At 37.1% G+C, this 17667-nt stretch overlaps 2 protein-coding genes across 4 annotated transcripts; one reads left to right on the top strand and one right to left on the bottom strand.

The window, feature by feature from the left end:
• Nucleotide 1: 1 nt before the first annotated feature.
• Nucleotides 2-8948, bottom strand: LOC5522264 (protein arginine N-methyltransferase 3). 2 transcript variants are annotated; one of them, XM_001641974.3, is made up of 20 exons: nucleotides 8808-8948; nucleotides 7262-7459; nucleotides 6627-6676; nucleotides 5932-6034; nucleotides 5298-5372; nucleotides 4924-4963; nucleotides 4735-4812; nucleotides 4246-4293; nucleotides 4022-4124; nucleotides 3831-3896; nucleotides 3590-3711; nucleotides 3075-3147; nucleotides 2975-3001; nucleotides 2637-2715; nucleotides 2354-2443; nucleotides 2057-2154; nucleotides 1759-1845; nucleotides 1622-1672; nucleotides 880-967; nucleotides 2-597 (listed from the first exon to the last, which is right to left on the bottom strand). In XM_001641974.3, the coding sequence occupies exons 1-20, from the start codon at nucleotides 8875-8877 to the stop codon at nucleotides 467-469; spliced, it is 1677 nt and encodes a 558-aa protein (XP_001642024.2). In that variant the 5' UTR covers nucleotides 8878-8948; the 3' UTR covers nucleotides 2-466. The 2 variants fall into 2 exon arrangements, with proteins under 2 accessions (XP_001642024.2, XP_032223508.2); XM_032367617.2 differs by lacking the exon at nucleotides 8808-8948 and adding an exon at nucleotides 7964-7985.
• Nucleotides 8891-17665, top strand: LOC5522161 (ankyrin repeat and MYND domain-containing protein 2). Of its 2 annotated transcripts, none has more exons than XM_032367619.2 (12): nucleotides 8891-8995; nucleotides 9459-9523; nucleotides 10173-10280; nucleotides 10576-10606; nucleotides 11030-11128; nucleotides 11399-11473; nucleotides 11556-11641; nucleotides 11991-12205; nucleotides 12924-13059; nucleotides 13137-13192; nucleotides 16858-16990; nucleotides 17251-17378. In XM_032367619.2, the coding sequence occupies exons 1-11, from the start codon at nucleotides 8944-8946 to the stop codon at nucleotides 16988-16990; spliced, it is 1056 nt and encodes a 351-aa protein (XP_032223510.2). In that variant the 5' UTR covers nucleotides 8891-8943; the 3' UTR covers nucleotides 17251-17378. The 2 variants fall into 2 exon arrangements, with proteins under 2 accessions (XP_032223510.2, XP_001641900.2); XM_001641850.3 differs by having other exon boundaries at nucleotides 8892-8995; nucleotides 16858-16930; nucleotides 17251-17665.
• Nucleotides 17666-17667: the final 2 nt, after the last annotated feature.

Raw genomic sequence — 17667 nt, 5'->3', positions numbered from 1 at the left:
CTCAACTTAACCATAAATACTTTATTAGCATTGTTATTGGAAAGTATTCTAACATGAGCTCATAAACATCACCACTCATCTCTCAGATTGGATGACATCACATGAGTCACACATGCACAGTTCTAATTGAAGCGCAAAACCAGGAATTATCAAAGTAAAACACCTCACTGTGACAAGTCAGAGTTGCCGGAATTTGTGTCTCCGTACAGTAGTTTTGAAGCGTCCAGGCAATCCACAAGTTACTTATTACAATACTCTGAGTTCCATTCTCTAAACAGTAATGAAGGTGTCCAAGATTTTACAAATAAAATTACTCAAATTCCAGTATTGTTTTAGAGATGTAAATGCAATCCACACTTGACTCGCCTATCACAAGAATTCCAGTCTTCATAATGTAATGTAAATGTGTCCAAGCAATTCATACATAAGATTTCCGTAATTCCACGTTTAAAGTCAAATCTAGGTCTTATTGAAGTAGAAATTCCTGATCACAGAGCACCTTTTCTGTTCCCTTATCAACCACCTCGATTCTAACGTCAAGCGAACGTGGCTCTTTTAAGTTCTTGTAGCATGAAATGTGTCCTGTTAAAATTTGACCTGAAGAAAAACAACAGAATAAGGTTTCAAAAGACCTTCTTACATAATTTTCATGAAAATAAGCTAAATTGGACAAACTCAAGGTAAAAGCACATATTTTTTTTAGACAAAAAAGCAATAAAAATCTACTTTTCGGAGAGTACAAAGATTGAAATGAACACAAATTGCTTTGGCTCAGTCGAGCATCCCTGAGCTCTATACAGTAAGCGAAACATTGTGTTACGACTTGTGTTACGACTGGAACGTCACCATGCGTTACATTCAGCGCCTTGCATTACATACCTTGCGTTACTGGAATAGGATTTTGAAAGTAAAAGATTGCTTGCTTCCAGTGTGTTAGCGTGTGGGCGGGGCTAGTGGAAAACACAACCTGGGGATAGTAATAGCAATCAGACTTGAATCCAGTGGCTAAGATCGTGAGGAAGAGCAGATAATGATATACGGGTTATACGAGGCAGGCGCGCAGGGCTCTCTGGGAAGAAGGAACCTCTTTCCTGGGGCGCAATCCTTTCTGGGAAGGAAGTCGTTGGTGACCCCCATAACTCCTTCCGCGCCTCACGCCTCTTTAAACTTTAAGCGACTGGTTACAAGTCTGAACATCTGCTCCATGCTGAACATGACGCAAAAATTCTTCAAATGCGCTCATTTCAGATCAAAAAAGGCGGAGAGAAATAATGAACAAAATATCAAAACAAAATTTTGATGCGACTTTCGTGTGTCATTGAAATTTGTAGCTTTCGCCCGGGCTTTAATAAATACCGCGAGGATTATTAAGAAAAAGCCACCAAAACAAGCCAAAATGGAATAAGCGTTCATGATATTTTATTCTGGTTTAGAATAGGGAAAATCAGTGTTGAATGCAAGGAACCGATGGGCATTGTACACAATTGAAAGATCTTTAGTATCTCATAGAAGTTCCCACACGTAAGGTTTATGATTCACGCCTGTTAGATGCGTATCAAAGTCGTCAAAAAACAGCCACACATTGAATGCAGACTACCCAGCCAACTACAATGCGTCTTACCTTCTCTTTGGCCTCTTGTTCGAAGAAAATATCAAAGTAAGAAACTATACCCTATAAAAAATAAAAATAAAAACGAATATAAAGAATGACAATATTGATAGGCTACAACAAAACGTGGTAGTGCAGAGTAAGCTTACCGTAAAGAAGTCGGGTTTCTTTATTTCAAATCGAAACGAGGAAATAAAGTTCAGGTCTTCCTTTTTGCACGAGTTGATGTCAATGCTCTAAAAGAAAATCAAACCAGAAAGAGCGCCCTAGTACACCCGATTTTAAAAACGAAAAAAAACCTACAGAAGAGATCTGAGGAATAGATAGATTTTCCTGGAATCCCCCCGCATGTTAGAACCCAGAATCTTTCTGGCCATACCAAGTTAACCAAGAGTCTTGATAGACAGGCGCACATACACAGCCAAGAGAGAGAACAAATGGTACTACCTTGATGGTGCAATGCGTTGATATCAAAGCGTCTACGTCAACGGTTTCTATGGCGGCCTCCTTACTCACAGTTTTTTTCATACATGACATTTTAAATCCTGCAAGATCGATCAAATGAGAACATTTAGTACATCAGTTTTCACAATATAAAGTGATACACTTTACAGCGATACGCTTTTTTGTTAAAAATGCTTGAAACTAAAACGCTTGTTGAAAGAAAATTAAATGAAAATGAAAAAATGTGTAATAAAACAAAGCCTGAAATGTTTAAAATTGGAAAAAAAAAAAGAACATTACCGTAGACATCATCCCAGAAGTGGATTCTAGGCTGCTTCTTTTCACCGGTTCCGATGGCAACCAGATGCATTGTACATTTGTCTGGATACACTAAAATGACAAATTTAGTAGAAATCTAGTTTTTTTCTCAGTTTGATGCAATTATTACAGAAATGTCCAAAATAATTAACTGAAAGTTGTATGGATGACTGAGAGAACAAATATAAATTTGTACTACATAGGACGGTTTTGGCCAGTCTAGGCAGAAATAAGTTGAAAAAAATAATGATGATGATTTCTGTACCTGATCCTTGTGGGTTAAGCCACTTGTCACGGCAAAAGAGAACAGTGTCCAACATGGATTCGAACAGCAGAAAATATCCCTAGGGAGCATAGAATACTCAAACTGCAACACTATGCAATGTAACCTTGGAAATATTATCCTTAAAAAAAGGACACAAAACAGAAAGATCACAAAACAGAGGAAACATACAATACACAAAGGGTATACATATGCCTCGGAAAAATGAAACACAATACAGCAGAAAATATCTTAGGGGAATATAAAATGGCAGTGTTTCTTCTTCCAAGAGGCATCAAACACTGTAATATACATTGTCATAGCTGTATCACGTATCTTACCATCCATTCAGATATAATAACATCAACCTACAAATAAGATTATGTGTCAATAATGCTTTAAATAAAAACAGAAATGTAGAAAAAAAATTCCATGCTGTACCTGTTCCACAGGTAGAGTTACTTCCTCTGCTTTTCCTTTGATGAGGGTAATGGTTTTCTCAAAACCATTCTCCCTGGTAGAAAAACGACAACATACAAAGAAATTAAAATTTATTCTACTGTACACTCTCTTGAGTTTATGCTACTGACTGTATTGTTTGTTGTTAAATGCTCGTCTAATATTTCCTTTTTCAAGAAAAACATGAAAAAGTTTTTACTTAGTGTTTGATCGTACACCCGTGACATTAGCTTATTAATTTTTTTTTCAATAAATGTAAAATGGAGGAGCTCCCCTGCCCACAAAAGCCTGATGGTTTCTAGGGGACTCCTCGCCACCCAGATTTTTTTTCAGCTTTATAAATAACTGTAAATATTTGAAAATTATATGTGGCAAACAAATAATATGAAATGAAATCAAATAAAATGGTGGTAATAGGCACCTTATGAATGCCATGGCCCAATCCACGAATCACAATGTGCTCACAAAATAACAATGTTGTGGCATGGGTCTATCACCTTATAATATCCATGGCTTGGTAGATGATTTCAGACTGATCAATTCCTATCACTTGCCGAGCACCAGACCTAGCAGCAAACATCGAGAGAATTCCGGTACCACACCCGACATCAAGAACGACCTGTTACAGTATACTCTAGGTTAGTACTACACTACAACATTTATTAGTACACACCACACCCAAAATGTCACCACACCTAATGCAATATCTTACAAAAACTACTATATTAAAAAGCAAACCTTATCTTTAAAGATATCAGGGTTCCCATATATGAAGTCTCGATAGCTTTCTGTTCTCACTTTGTCCTAATAAAAAAAACGTACAAATGAGGGATAAGGAAACATTTTTTCAGTAGTAATGAACTCATTTAAGGATAACAAGAAATATTACATTTCCTGTAAAGGCAGCTGTGTGACTACTTATGACAAACCTTAAGCATTTCTTCATGGATGCCAAAATGAGAATAAGAGCTGAAATAAGCACTATCCTCATCATCCTCCATATCTGATACTTTTTTCTGGCTTGTGGAAGATCTGTGGGCAAAAAGAACATTTGATGCATCAGAAAGGCATTCCTTAAAATATTATAACAATTACACAATTATAACACAATTTTTTGATAATGTCAACCAGTTTGTAGTTGCATTTACAGTACCTTGGGTTGGTATTGTCACCTTCATCCAGGAATGACTTGGCAACACATCTAAAAAGAGTGATATGTCTCTGTGTCAACTGTGATATAGAAGTACAAAAATGGCAATTGCTTTTGTATGAACAGCATTATGTATTTCAATTTCACTACTACAGACTACTGTACTTTTTAGTATTCACTGGTTTCTAATACAGGGGTTTAATTAAGTTTCAAAGTAGGCAGTGGAGATTTATAGGTACTGTAGGAAATGGAAGATATTTTATTTTATTTTATCAATTCAAATGAAAGTTAGATCGACTATTTCCCACTGGCGCTCAGTGAAAAATAGCTGGTGGTTCTGCCGGCTGCTGGGGCCTAATTAAACCCCTGTGATAGCAAGACTCCACTACCAAAGGTGTATAAAACGAAGGCCAACATTTTTAGCAAGAGTTTTGGCATTATCCTTTTGTTTTGTATAGCTATGCTCTTGAAATAGTAATACTGTAGAGTCACCTCAGTTGTGAGATATCATCTCTTGCTTTCATCAAGTCAGCATCTGCTCTCGACAGTTTATCCTCCATTACACACAGTCTAGAAGACAGAGATGTGTCTATTAAAATAAATACATATGTACAATGTTGATAATACTTCAACACTTTTAGGAATGTGATTATGTATCCAATTCACCAACTAATAATGCACCTTTTTTTAAGAGTAAGATAGTCTTGCAGAGGCACTGTTTCTGTAACAAAAATGTAAATGATTAGACTAGGCAACAATATTCAGCTTCTTTTCAATTTCATGGAAATCCAAAAATACTACACTTCACCTGTAAATACAGCAAGTCAAGACACTTCAAGTCAAGAAAAATTAGTTATATCTCAGCATCTATTAATGATATTACCACCAAAACATTGATCAGATGCCCGCACAATAAAAATAATCTCCAATAAAAATAATTCTATGTACATAAAACAATATCAAGTAGCTGTCTGTCTTTGAAAGTTTTTTTCCAGATGTTACATATATTGGCAGCCATGGGGAGAAAATGTGAGGAAGTGTTATTAAATACAAACCTTCACATGTTCTTCCATTACTCAAGGTGTTGTCAGTGAGAGAAGGCTTTTCTTCTTGATCCTCATCCTCAAAGTCTAAAAACAAAGCCATGGCAAGTTAGACTCAGAAAAAGCAAAGTCTGTAAGCATTTCCTCTGTAAGGGCATGTGAGTCTTGAACACAGATAATGTATCTACCATGCAGCAATGGTTATCATAATCAATCCTTCTGCAGATAGGATAGAGAGGGAAGGGGGGGGGGGGGGGTGGAAAGTAGGCACTCAATGTAACTCTGCTTGATTTTTCCCTGGGTCATGCAATTTACATGTAAGTCATTTAGGCTTTGGGTTTTCTTTATGTAAAACTCTCATACTTGTCAGGGCTGATGACAGGCATTCTGCTCAAGCAGCCACAACGTAGGGGTTTGTGGGAACTTTTATTTGCTACGAAACCATAACTACAATAACACATTATTTTAAAAATGTGCCCTACCTAGCCATTGTTTAAAGCAAAAACGAAGTCATTCAGTATGTGTTCAGTATGTATACCAGGGATCTTGTTAAATCTATGTAAAGCCTAGGTACTATAAACTATTGTAAATGATGTGCATAGAGCACAGTGCTTGTACTTATATTCTTGTATGAAGATATCATTACCATCCCACAGTAGGCCATCATCTGCAATAACAGGTTGCAGGAATTTGTTGTCGTCCCAGGGAAACGGGGCTGAAGCTGCAAACACGCTAGCAGGCGCACAACTCTGGAACAAAGTATAAAACTGACTTTAGGCCAAAATCATAAAACTGTATACCTGCCTGATCCTCAAGCAGTTGACAGTTAGATCAACAACAGAAAATAGGTGACTTTAACCAGGTCACAGAGTGTGTGATTATATATGTAGTATGTTGTGTCATCAGTCATATGTCACTATTAAGTAGCATGAGAAGCACAGACACTAGCCAATGCAGACGTGGTATGCTAGCTTTCACAGCAAACACATGCCTTCACAACTAGTAGGAAATACTTAGATCTACTTGATCTACCATCCCTACAGGGTGTATCGTGTAATGATTCAAAAAGAGGGGGTTTTGGTGCCAGCTCTCATTTCTTTGCACCCTAAGCCCAGCCCACCTTGGCCTTTGCGCACACACAGGGTTCCCAATATTCGAAAATAACGCATTTCCGAATAACCCACAATGGGAGCCGGCTAGCCGGCTATGTATCATACTACTGATATATATTATATATACCTACAGTATACTCTCTTTAGATTTTTTTCTTTTAGTTACCAGGATCAAAATCAAGGAAACTCCCCATCATCGGTAAATATAATTGTATTCAACAATACATACCATTTTCCTGATATAATTGATTAGCTTGATACATCCATAACAATCGAGCCCTGGCAAAAAAATAACACCACCTCAATAACCTCCTAATAGGAGCAGTTTGTAAAGAATCCTTAATTACGATTGGTTCTCAGAATATTTCTAATGTCAGGCTTTTTTATGTTTGAACTCACAAAACCCTAAGAGTATTGTGGAAAAATATGCATACCTATTAGCTTACCAACTTTTAAGTAGGACACTTTGTTATTATTGTTGTCATGGTATCCCTGTGTTATAATATGTTATGGTATCCCTGCGTAATAATTAACATAGACACATGTAAATGAGCCAAGATGGCGTCTTAGTAAACCTCAGTTGTTGTGTTAAATCTCGAGTGAAATCTTCTTGCATCCGAGCCATCCGATATCAGAAACATAACAATTGTTATACAGGGGACAAGGTCTCTATGAGTGCTACAGCACTATGTACTGTACGTAATTGATGTTGTCTGGCCATAATAAGAGTAAAAATCTAGCCTATAAGAAACTATCTAATACAACAAAATATAATAGCTTGTAGTTATACAAACAATGTACTGTACATAAACCATTTTAATGCCATGGAATTGTATCACTTTATTAAAAGTACATACATCTTACCAAATTTCTGCTTAACTTTTGAGATATCAAAGCCATGGCCTTGATCACAATGAGCCCACACTGAAGATGCATTTTCAAAATTTTCATCACAGAAAAGGCAATTGACAGTGACGGACGGACAGTCGTCATCTACCTCCTCCCATTCATCCCCGCCATCGCCACTGTCACTGTCCTCTTGTAAAGATGGGATACCCTCATCTACACACAGGAATTGTTAGAATTTGCAAAAGTCTTTTTTTTCTTTTTATAACACTAAAAAGCATGTAAATGATACAATATATAAAATGTTTGAAAGTCCTTTGAGTATAAAGTATATGGAGGTAAATACACTATGTTTGATTTATGGATTTTACTTTAGCTCCCACTCCACGTGATTAACGCACAGGTAGCCCAGGCAATGGTTGCTTGTTCGTAGCTCGGAATTCGGCTGTCCTGAGAGGGGACGAGTAAAGAGTTTTTTTGTGAAATGTTGTCAATAAAATTGCCTTAAAGCTTAGAACATGCCTTCTTGTTGTCAAATTTATGTGTAATACAGGATTTGGGGGGTTTTCTAAACAGAATATATGACTTCTCTCGCCCTACTAAGGAAAGAAACAAGTTTGGAGGGGCCATTTTCAGTAGCACTCAAATACAGTCAAAATTCGAGAGGAAAAAACAAACAAAATACTTTTATCTCGCAGACCTATGCCAGGGTACACTTACATTCCATATTTAACAAAACATCTGAACTAAACTATTTTCCCTTGCCTCTAGCCGTTTTTTAAAACGAGAAAGGAGCCACGAGTATCCTTGACCGACGCCATTGGACGATTAGTTACGCCTGATCGCGATGGGAAGGAGCACAGCCCGGGGGGTTCTTTAGGGGAAAAGTGATAGTGATGCTTGTCATGAAATTCAAAAATTACCCCTAAAAAATACAGCACAGCAAAACTTGCTATCCTAAAAAATACCCCAGAAGCCCTAAAAAATTCCAATTCTAAGAGAAAAGCCTATTCTTTTCCCCGTAAAAAATACCTGAGGCCCGATTTTGACCCCTAAAAAAATACGACGAGCATCCCTATCAGGTCGACATGGGAAGAACCTCCCCCCCCCCCCCCCCCCCGGGAGCATAGTGAGTAAAGCGTTTTTATGTAAAATGTTGTCAATAAAATTGCCTTAAATCTTAGAACATGCCTTAATTGCCTGGGCTACCTGTGATTAACGTAGTAAACAACGGCCTTTAATCTGATTTTGATTACATTAACCCTTCTAAAATAAGAGACTCCCTCGACTAAGCACTAACACATCAGATGTTTGGGTAACAGGCGATAAGACGTTATTAGGATTGTGAAACCATAACAAGGTGCAGAGGGTCAAGGCGCGCGCACACGTGGAGACTCGACAACTCAACCACCTCGAAGTTTGCGTGATCAAACCCCACCTTATAAAACGAAACCGACTCAACGCATGAAGCAATGTAAGGGTTTACTATGAACAGCTGCTACCTTGATAGACAAAGGATATTTTGGTTTAGATAGCTGAAAAAGGCGTAAACAACACAACTTACCAAAATATTCGTGCGCCATATTGAAACCGCGCCTGCAAAGTAAGCGGCTGTACGCATTGAGTGTGCGCATAACTGTCCATATATCCCCGCTGTGTATACTAGTCAGCAGTCGCTCCCATTGACAGCAGCAGTAAACATGGCGGTAATGAACGAGACGGAAAAACAGCTCATAAAACACATCAACAAAGGTAAAGAACTAGATAAGGATAACACATGGCTATAAGGGTAATAAAGAGAACGTTCAATAAGCTGTGATCAGCGCTTTTAAATGTAACTTTACCGATAATTTTATCGTATTTAAAGTGTGTATAGAATCCCATAGAATGCAATGTCCATTTCGTTGTTGATCAGCTGCCGCTTTTGTTACTTGGTTCAGTTGCTCTGCCATTTCATAAACGATTGAAGTAGTTACGTAGCTTTGTTCGATTTAGTGGAGTCACAGTAAAAAAAAAAAACAATTTCTGAGAGGGAGGGGGTAATTTTTTTGTGACATATGGCTTTCTGGCAGCCCAAAGGGGAAGTTTAAACCCAAAAAACCCTCCCACTGGATCCGCTACTGGAATGTTGCAGTGTGAACGAATGACAAATAGCAGTGCTAAAACTCGTGAATTTGCATCATTTCCTTAATATGGTTTGTCCTTATAAACACAGGTAGTATTGCAGAGTCAAAAGCCATTCTTAGCTCTGATGGAGTAAATGTAAACTGTACAGATGAGGTCAGTGTATTTAAAAGGCATATACATACGAGGGTGGTAAAAAAGCCTTTAACCATAAAATTGAGAATTGACAGTAGTGAGCTTATATGGCAATGCATGGTTATCAGCAGTAATAGAATAAATAAATATGAAGAAAGAAATAAAAAATGATAATCAAAACAAGAAAAATATTGTGTCACATGTTTCACATGAATTGTGGATGGCAACAAATGGCGTTAAGACTGGCCTAGTTTATAACTCTCTGGGTAAGGCCGCTGCAAAGTTGATTATTTCAGTTTTTGATTACTAAGTCAATTTAGATATTCAGGGGCAGATCCTGGAGTTCCATAAAGCGGGATCCGAAGCAAGCGTTTCAAGAAAGGGGGGCTGGATTCATTGTTTTTCTGTGGATTTCCTTATATTTCTTGTTATTTTTAAGCCAAATATCTGAAAATAGGGTGACTGGGGCCCGCTAGGCCCACCCCTAGATCTGCTCCTGATATTGACCTACAACTAACTGCAGTATAAAGGGTGTTTTTATACTTCCCTTCTGATTAAAAAGATGTCCTAAATGATGCAGATTTTGCAACTAGGAACATGGCACTTTGGTCCATGTGCAGCATTGCATCCTTTAGAGGCAGTTCATTCATATCATCTCATTACGTCACAGAGTGGAATGACGCCGCTGATGCATGCTGCTTACAAAGGACAAATAGAAATAGTGGAGTTATTGCTAGCCCATGGAGCAGACATCAACTCAAGATCCCATGAAAGTGGGGTAGGTACAATCATTATACGTATGTTATAGGTTCTTTTCCAGACAATGAGGGTACTGTGTAATTTTAGCATAAAAGCAAGGATTTGTCAGGCTCGCATTTGTTTGCAACCATGTTGCAGCTTATTGTGTCAATTTGCTTGTTTTATGAAGGTAAACATCACTGTTCAAAGGGCTTGTTTTAAATTTTGTCAAGGAAACTAAAAGTTTTGAGGCAAATAACACAGGATCCATTTTGACCTTACAGTCTCAAGGTATCATTTCTTTTCTGTAATGATTCCTGTTTTATTTTTTCCAGTACTCAACTTTGATGTTTGGTGCATTATCAGGTTAGTCTCAGATTTCATGAAGGAAAAGACTGGATGGGCAGGGTTCAAAATATTTTTTTACAATCTGCTCGATTTTGCTGACTTTGTGGATTTTGGTAAAAAAAAAAGGCCTGCATACTTAAAATATAAGAGGGGAATACGGAAAAAAGAGCAGGCAAAGACCAGAAAACAGCCGGCTATCACTGGCAGTCGGCCGGTATTTTGAACCCTGATGGGGATGTAACTAGTAGTCAGCTGCCTTCCTCTCGCTGAATGAGTATTCACCCACACTCCATCCCAGACACATAAAGATAAATGTGGACTGCTGCATCTCACTTAGAAATACAAAGATATTTTTAGCCTTGGCCATTAGGCCATCAGCCCATTTTCCATATACAATATTATGCAACCTTTTTTATGTTTGTTGTATTAACAACTCTTCAGGTAATATTGGTGTTGTTAAGATTCTCCTCCAAGCTGGTGCAAGTGTCAGCAAAGTTAATGACATTGGAAGAACTGCAGCACAGATGGCTGCTTTTGTTGGTATGAAAAATAGTTTTTCCCCAGTTCTGGTTTTATTTTTTGGCCACTTATTTAATTTATTTACTAGACCACTATTCTGACTGAATACCCATCAATATAAAGATGGAGTGTGTAGTCTACACACTCCAAACAATTTGCTGTATGAATGTCAATGTGGATATATTGTAGGTATCAAAAGCCCAATCCTCCCAAAAAGAAAAGGAATTCACAGTTGCCGTTTTACAGTACATTTTGCATATCTGAAAAACTGACTCTCAATTTTGTTTATAGGTCACCATGATGTTGTCAGTTTGATAAATAATTTTGTATCAATTGATGACCTAAATTATTACACAAAGCCACAAGGTAAGCTAACAAGGGAAAAAATAGGTAATTCCAACATTTACCATTAAATAGGGGTGGTATGAAACATACTTTTTCTTGACAGGTTTGGAGAAAGTAGCAAAACTGGAAAGCAAGCTTGTTCCTTCCCTGCATCTTTTTGTCACAATGACAAACCTCAACCCTGTCAAGGTCAGTTGTGAGTGTTTGCTTGTATAAACATAATAATAAAGTGAACATAACAACAAAGCATTTGTTTCAATTTGAAATTTGATAATATTTGTCAAACAAGCATGGAGCTTGAAGCTTGTTAAAAAAAGGGTTACTAAATGAGCTTCACAAGTCAAACGATCTTACCATTACATGCTTACATGCTCAGGCCCTTTCCTTTTTTCTGTCTATTTATACCACAAATGCTTTCATTTTAAATTGTACAACACACAAAGTTTTTTCTAATCAAGTATTATCATCAATAACTTCCTCATCCGCTTTGATAGCATTTTTAGTGAGTTAAAAGAAGTTAATCTTATTGAATCTTCAGCTGGTCTTGTTCCTTAATAACCACATGGAGCTGGTAGAAAACTACAAGGCTGTGAATAAAGTACTGGGATTGAAAGCAGAATCGTGCATCAAGCAAAGCACAATGAATGAAGTCATGGCAATGAAGATGCACTACTTTGCCATGATTGTACGGACATGTGGGCGCTGGCACGAGGGTCTGGATGGTAAAGATGGTATCAATGGCCTCATTAAAAGGTTAGTTTAAATATAGGCTGCCTTGATACATAATAGCTTTCCACAAAGTGCCACTGGGGAACGAAAATGTATGAACTATGTACTTCCAGGTCATGAGCTTGTGACCAGAGGGAAATTAGACTGACCTTGGGGACAACTACAGGCTGACGTTGGGGATAACTACAGTTACAGACTTACCTTGATGATGACTACCGACTGACCTTGGGGGCTACTACTGACTCACCTTGGGGGTGACTGCCAACTGACCTTGGGGATGACTGCCGACTGACCTTGGGGGTTACTACTGACTGACCATGGGGGTTACTACTGACTGACCATGGGGGTGACTGCCAACTGACCTTGGGGATGACTGCCGACTGACCTTAGGGGCTACTACTAACTGACCTTTGGAGTGACTACTGACCTTGGGGATAACTACAGACTGACCTTGGGGGTGACTATCGACTGACCTTGGGGCTTACAACAGACCAACTTCGGGGGTGTTTACTGACTGATCTTGGGTACAAATACAGATTCACCTTGGGGGGACTACTGACTGACCTTGGGGGTGACTACTGACTGACCTTGGGGGGTGACTACTGATGTTTGGGTCTATAGGCTGCCTGTGTCACTAACAGACATGAGTAATACAGTAAAAACCCACAAACAGTACAAGCATACGTCTCATTCTTTGTCTCACTGTATGTAATTAAAAAAATGCTTTATTGTCTGTTTTTAGCTTGATTCGAGGACGGGCATCAGATGGTTTCCCAATGGGAACAGAAGACCTGTTACGGCAGGCCATTAGAGAGTTTGAGTACCCACAATGCACCATTTTCAGACAGCTTGTTGAAAGCTTAGCTAAAACAGAAAAGGTGAATTTCAACTGAGCCAGTGTCTTAGTTTCCATCTTTATCAATATCTACATTATTATTACCCTCAACCTTTCCAGGGGGTGGAGCCAACAGCATTGACAGCCTTGACCCAAGCTATTAATGGACTTCAAAGGTAAGTTATAGTACAAGTAGAACCTTATCCTAGTTAGGCCTATGATTTTTGTCCATTATAAGTCCAACATCACTTTATCAGGATAAGTGAGACGTGGTTGAAGAACTCAAATCATTTCTGCGATATTCCTGGTTATAATTATGTACATGAGCATCGCATGGATCGGATAGGGGGTGGAGTGGGATTATATTTAAAACAGGACTTTGATTTCAAACTCCGGCCAGATTTGTGTTTTTCCAGTCAGTCTGCAGAATCTTTGTTTGTTGAAATTATGCAAAAAAACGAGAAGAATTTAATTGTGGGTTTAATTTACAGGCCATCTGATCTAAACTCTCGCGAATTTTGCGACGAATTAGATTTCTTCAAAAGAACTTCTTCAAAATATTTCTAGGAATAACAAAATTTGTGCATTGTTAGGTGATTATAATTTTGATGTGATGAAACATCATTGTCATAGAACAACGGCGGAATTTCTAGACATAATGTATTCTAAAATGTTTTTTCCCTTGATTACGCGACCAACAAGAATTACTTCTCATACCGCAACTTTGCTTGGCAACATCTTTATAAACGATTTGAATAGCTATTGTGATAGTGGGCCATTGTTCTCTGACATTTCTGATCACCCTTCTGTTTTTTCTATTCTTTCTGACAAGCTTGATTGTAGTGCTAAAAATACATCGATCACTTACCGTGAAAAATCGGCATCCAATATGGAGAGGTTTAGAACAGAGTTACAGCAGTGTATTTGGGTTAATATATCCCTAACAAATGATCCCTGTTATGGCGTTAAGGTGTTAGAAAAAAGCCTTGGTTAACAAAAGGACTTTTCAAATCAATTAGGAAAAAAATGTGTTATATAAGCGAGATCTCTGTATGCCAACACCTTTGCGTGAGCGTCATTACAAGAGTTTTAGGAACAAGCTTAATCATTTATTAAGAATTGCAAAACGTGATTACTATAAAAGAAAGCTCAATGATTATAAATCAAATGTGCAATATACCTGGCAAATCTTAAATGAAGTAATTAAAAATCGCAAAAGTAAAACAAATTCGTTGCCTTCCACATTCAAGGTAGCTGATTCTGAAATCAGTGATTCAGTTAAAATTGCAAATGATTTTTGTGACTATTTTACCAGCCTGGGCCCTACTCTTTCAGCTAAAATCCCTTCTTCGACTAAGCCATTCGCTAGTTTCTTACAAAATGAGGTAGTGAATTCTGTATTTTTTGAGAGCACTGATGACCAAGAAGTAATTAAAATTTGTGAAAGCCTGCGTCCAGGCACTGCTGCTGGATATGACAATATCCATATGGACGTCGTAAAAAATATTATTGACTTAATTTCGAAGCCAATAGCTAATATTATCAATTTGTCCATTTCATCGTCCCTAAAGAGCTAAAAATTGCTCGCGTTATACCTCTTTTTAAATCTGGTGATCAGGCTCTCTATGTTAACTATAGGCCTGTGTCGGTCTTGCCAATTTTCTCAAAATTTCTAGAGAAAATTATGTATGATCGTCTATATAAATTTTTTAATCAAATGTAATTTATTGTTCGATAATCAATATGGCTTTAGAAAACACCACTCAACCGCCTTTGCACTTATTCACTTATATGATAAGCTTTCATCTGCCATAGATAATAAGGAATTTACGATGGGCGTGTTTATTGATCTTTCTAAGGCGTTTGACACGGTCAATCATGAAATATTATTAACCAAACTACAATATTATGGCGTGCGTGGAACTTCATTGAAATGGTTTGAGAGCTATCTCTCAGAAAGGATGCAGTTCGTTAACTTTAATGGCCATTGTTCCTCTAGGAAGGTGGTCAAGTGTGGTGTACCACAGAGCTCCGTTCTTGGCCCTCTACTTTTTTTAATATATATTAATGATCTTTGTACTATTTCGAGCGCCTTAGATCTATTACTATTTGCTGATGACACTAGCATGTTTTTCTCTCATCGTTATCTTGCTGCTTTATCAGAAATAGTTAATAACGAGTTGGAGAAAATGGCAGACTGGTTTTCAGCTAACAAATTATCTATTAATATAAAAAAGTCGAATTATATGATATTTAGACCACGGCAAAAAAGGCAAACACTTAAAGTTGATGTATGTATTGGCCATCATTATCTTTCGCAGGTTGAAGAAACAGTTTTTCTAGGTGTCGTTTTAGACGAACATTTGATGTGGATTCCACATATTTCTAATGTTACTAGGAAAGTCTCCAAAGCAGTGGGCATCATGTACAAAGCAAGTTTTTGCCTTCCTAAGCGTTCTCTTATGACTCTCTACTATTCTCTAATATATCCGTACTTACAATATTGTATCTGTGTTTGGGGTTCAACATACCCTTCAAATCTCAATCGTCTTTTTTTGCTCCAGAAAAGAGCTGTACGCATAATTTCAAATAAGCCATATGATGCTCATACTGAGCCAATATTTAAAGATCTAAACATTTTGAAATTTCACTGCATTTATTTATTTCATATTGGTAAGCTAATGTTTCAATTTAAGACTAATATACTTCCTCGATACTTTGACAATATATTTTTTCTCAATTCTCAAATTCATAATTAAAATACAAGACGTGCTAAGCTATTTCACATTCCTAAATGCAGAACAAACATACGCAAATTTGCACTTAGATATCAAGGGCCTGCATTTTATAATTCCCTAGACACTGATACTCAGTCTGCAACTACTTTAGCTTCTATTTTGACTAGCCTTAAAACTGTTCTTATCAACTAGTATATTGAATTTTTCCCTTTTTTGACTTTTTGTATGTGTGTATGTGTTGTTGTTTTTTATATAAAATCATAGTTCAGGTATATTAGTATGTAATCTCCTTATTTATATTTAGCCATGACTTAATATTATGTATTTTTTTTTCTTATAAATGGGGAGGACTGTCTCGTATAAGCCTTGTGGTTTTTAAGGTCCTCCTCGCCATGTATTCGTCTAATGAATTATATATTTAATGTACTTATTGTAAATATGTGGCAAATAAAAAAAAACTTGAAACTTTTATGTGAGAAATTGAGGGGACTTGAAAACCATTCGTTTATTTGCAAGTATCTGGCAATGCAAGTCCCATGGCTAATTCTAAAGTACTTAGTAAAACAACATCAAATTCTGGTGGTTGGGATGTATCATAAGTAAGATGCTGTTTAGCCTTATTCAAGTTATCAAGGTGTCACTGTACTTCATCATGTTTTATTCTTGACTATATATGATAATTTTCATGCATTTTTAAAAAAAAAAACTAACGCGGGGCTTAATCACCCACCCTTAAATGCACTGCATAAAATCAATCAATATAAACCATAACTAACTCCATATTTATGAAAAAATATTCTAGACGTTTTTCTAGTGGCTATTTTCAGCTGTCACTGATGAAAGATTTGCTGGCTAAGCATTGCCTCATGGGCTGGGTGATTCTATCCTTGAAATCCCAGGGTTTTCTCTTCTGTCTACCGTTTCACTTACATACGTGAAGTCATGGGTTGAGGCATAATAAAGACAAAACCCAGTTCTGTAGACCTAGAAAACTTTTATGTCATTGCAACTTTTGTGGCAACTTTTCTGCGATGGACATACAGTACCCTTTTTTTAGATTCTGTTCTCAATTCAAACTGAGCATTATATTTTTATTATTGCAGTGCTGATTTTTCCAATGCATGCTGTGTATGTGGGGAAAGGAGATCTGTCAAGAAGTGTGCAGCTTGCAAAAAGGTACAGTTATTTCCACATTTCTGCAATATGAAAAAGAAGAAAATTCAACAGCTAAGTTAGGTAAGTGATATTAACATAACAACGCCTTAACAAATTTAATAGGAAGCTAGGGTGCCAATGGAGCTGGCTTTGTTAGTTGTATCTGAATGTTAGTAATTCAGCATCCCGGGCAGCAAAAAGATAAGCTTTACAAGTAATTCAAATTTCTTGTTATTTTGAACAATCCCTAGTTAAACAAAAAAACAAACTTTGACTTACAGTCAGCAAATCTCCAGGATTCCACTTTATCCACATTTAATGAAACCGTTTGTTCTTTCCAGGTTGGATATTGTTCTGTATCATGTCAGAAGCTACACTGGAGCACACACAAAAAGCACTGTCAAAGACTTGCGAAAGAGTATGAGCAGGAACTTCTAATGGAGGAGGAGATCAAGCGCCAGGAAGAGCTTAAAGAAGAAAACGAAAAGAAAGAGAACGAAACAAGCACAAAGGAAGAACACGAGAACATTAATTCAGAAAAGAAATCAGATTTGGACAATATAATAGACACCCAAGCAAATTCAGAAGATATTGGACAGACATCTGACTCAGTGAAAAAAATAAACCTTGATAGCTAGTCTTTCAATATTGTTAGTATAAAACATTATATGAATATTTATAGGAAAAATAAATTATCTCCAGGAAGTACTCTTCTTGTCATGAATGATGCATCCTTAATAAACTGGGAAAACTAAATT

This window comes from Nematostella vectensis, chromosome 3 (assembly GCF_932526225.1).
Source record: "Nematostella vectensis chromosome 3, jaNemVect1.1, whole genome shotgun sequence".
In the NCBI taxonomy this organism is placed as follows: domain Eukaryota; kingdom Metazoa; phylum Cnidaria; class Anthozoa; order Actiniaria; family Edwardsiidae; genus Nematostella; species Nematostella vectensis.
Note: the sequence above shows the minus strand (reverse complement) of the source record. Positions and strands in the feature narration are given on the sequence as shown.

Bases quoted from the DNA above. Each gene is read 5' to 3' on its own strand.
- LOC5522264 (XM_001641974.3), bottom strand. From the start codon at position 8,877: ATGCGCACACTCAATGCGTACAGCCGCTTACTTTGCAGGCGCGGTTTC. The intron at 4,294-4,734 runs GTGACTCTACAG...CACTCTTTTTAG, and splicing joins GATGATATCTCACAACTGAG to ATGTGTTGCCAAGTCATTCC. The intron at 3,897-4,021 runs GTTTGTCATAAG...TTTTTTTATTAG, and splicing joins TCCATGAAGAAATGCTTAAG to GACAAAGTGAGAACAGAAAG.
- LOC5522161 (XM_001641850.3), top strand. From the start codon at position 8,944: ATGGCGGTAATGAACGAGACGGAAAAACAGCTCATAAAACACATCAAC. The intron at 8,996-9,458 runs GTAAAGAACTAG...TTATAAACACAG, and splicing joins CATAAAACACATCAACAAAG to GTAGTATTGCAGAGTCAAAA. The intron at 11,642-11,990 runs GTCAGTTGTGAG...TTGAATCTTCAG, and splicing joins CAAACCTCAACCCTGTCAAG to CTGGTCTTGTTCCTTAATAA.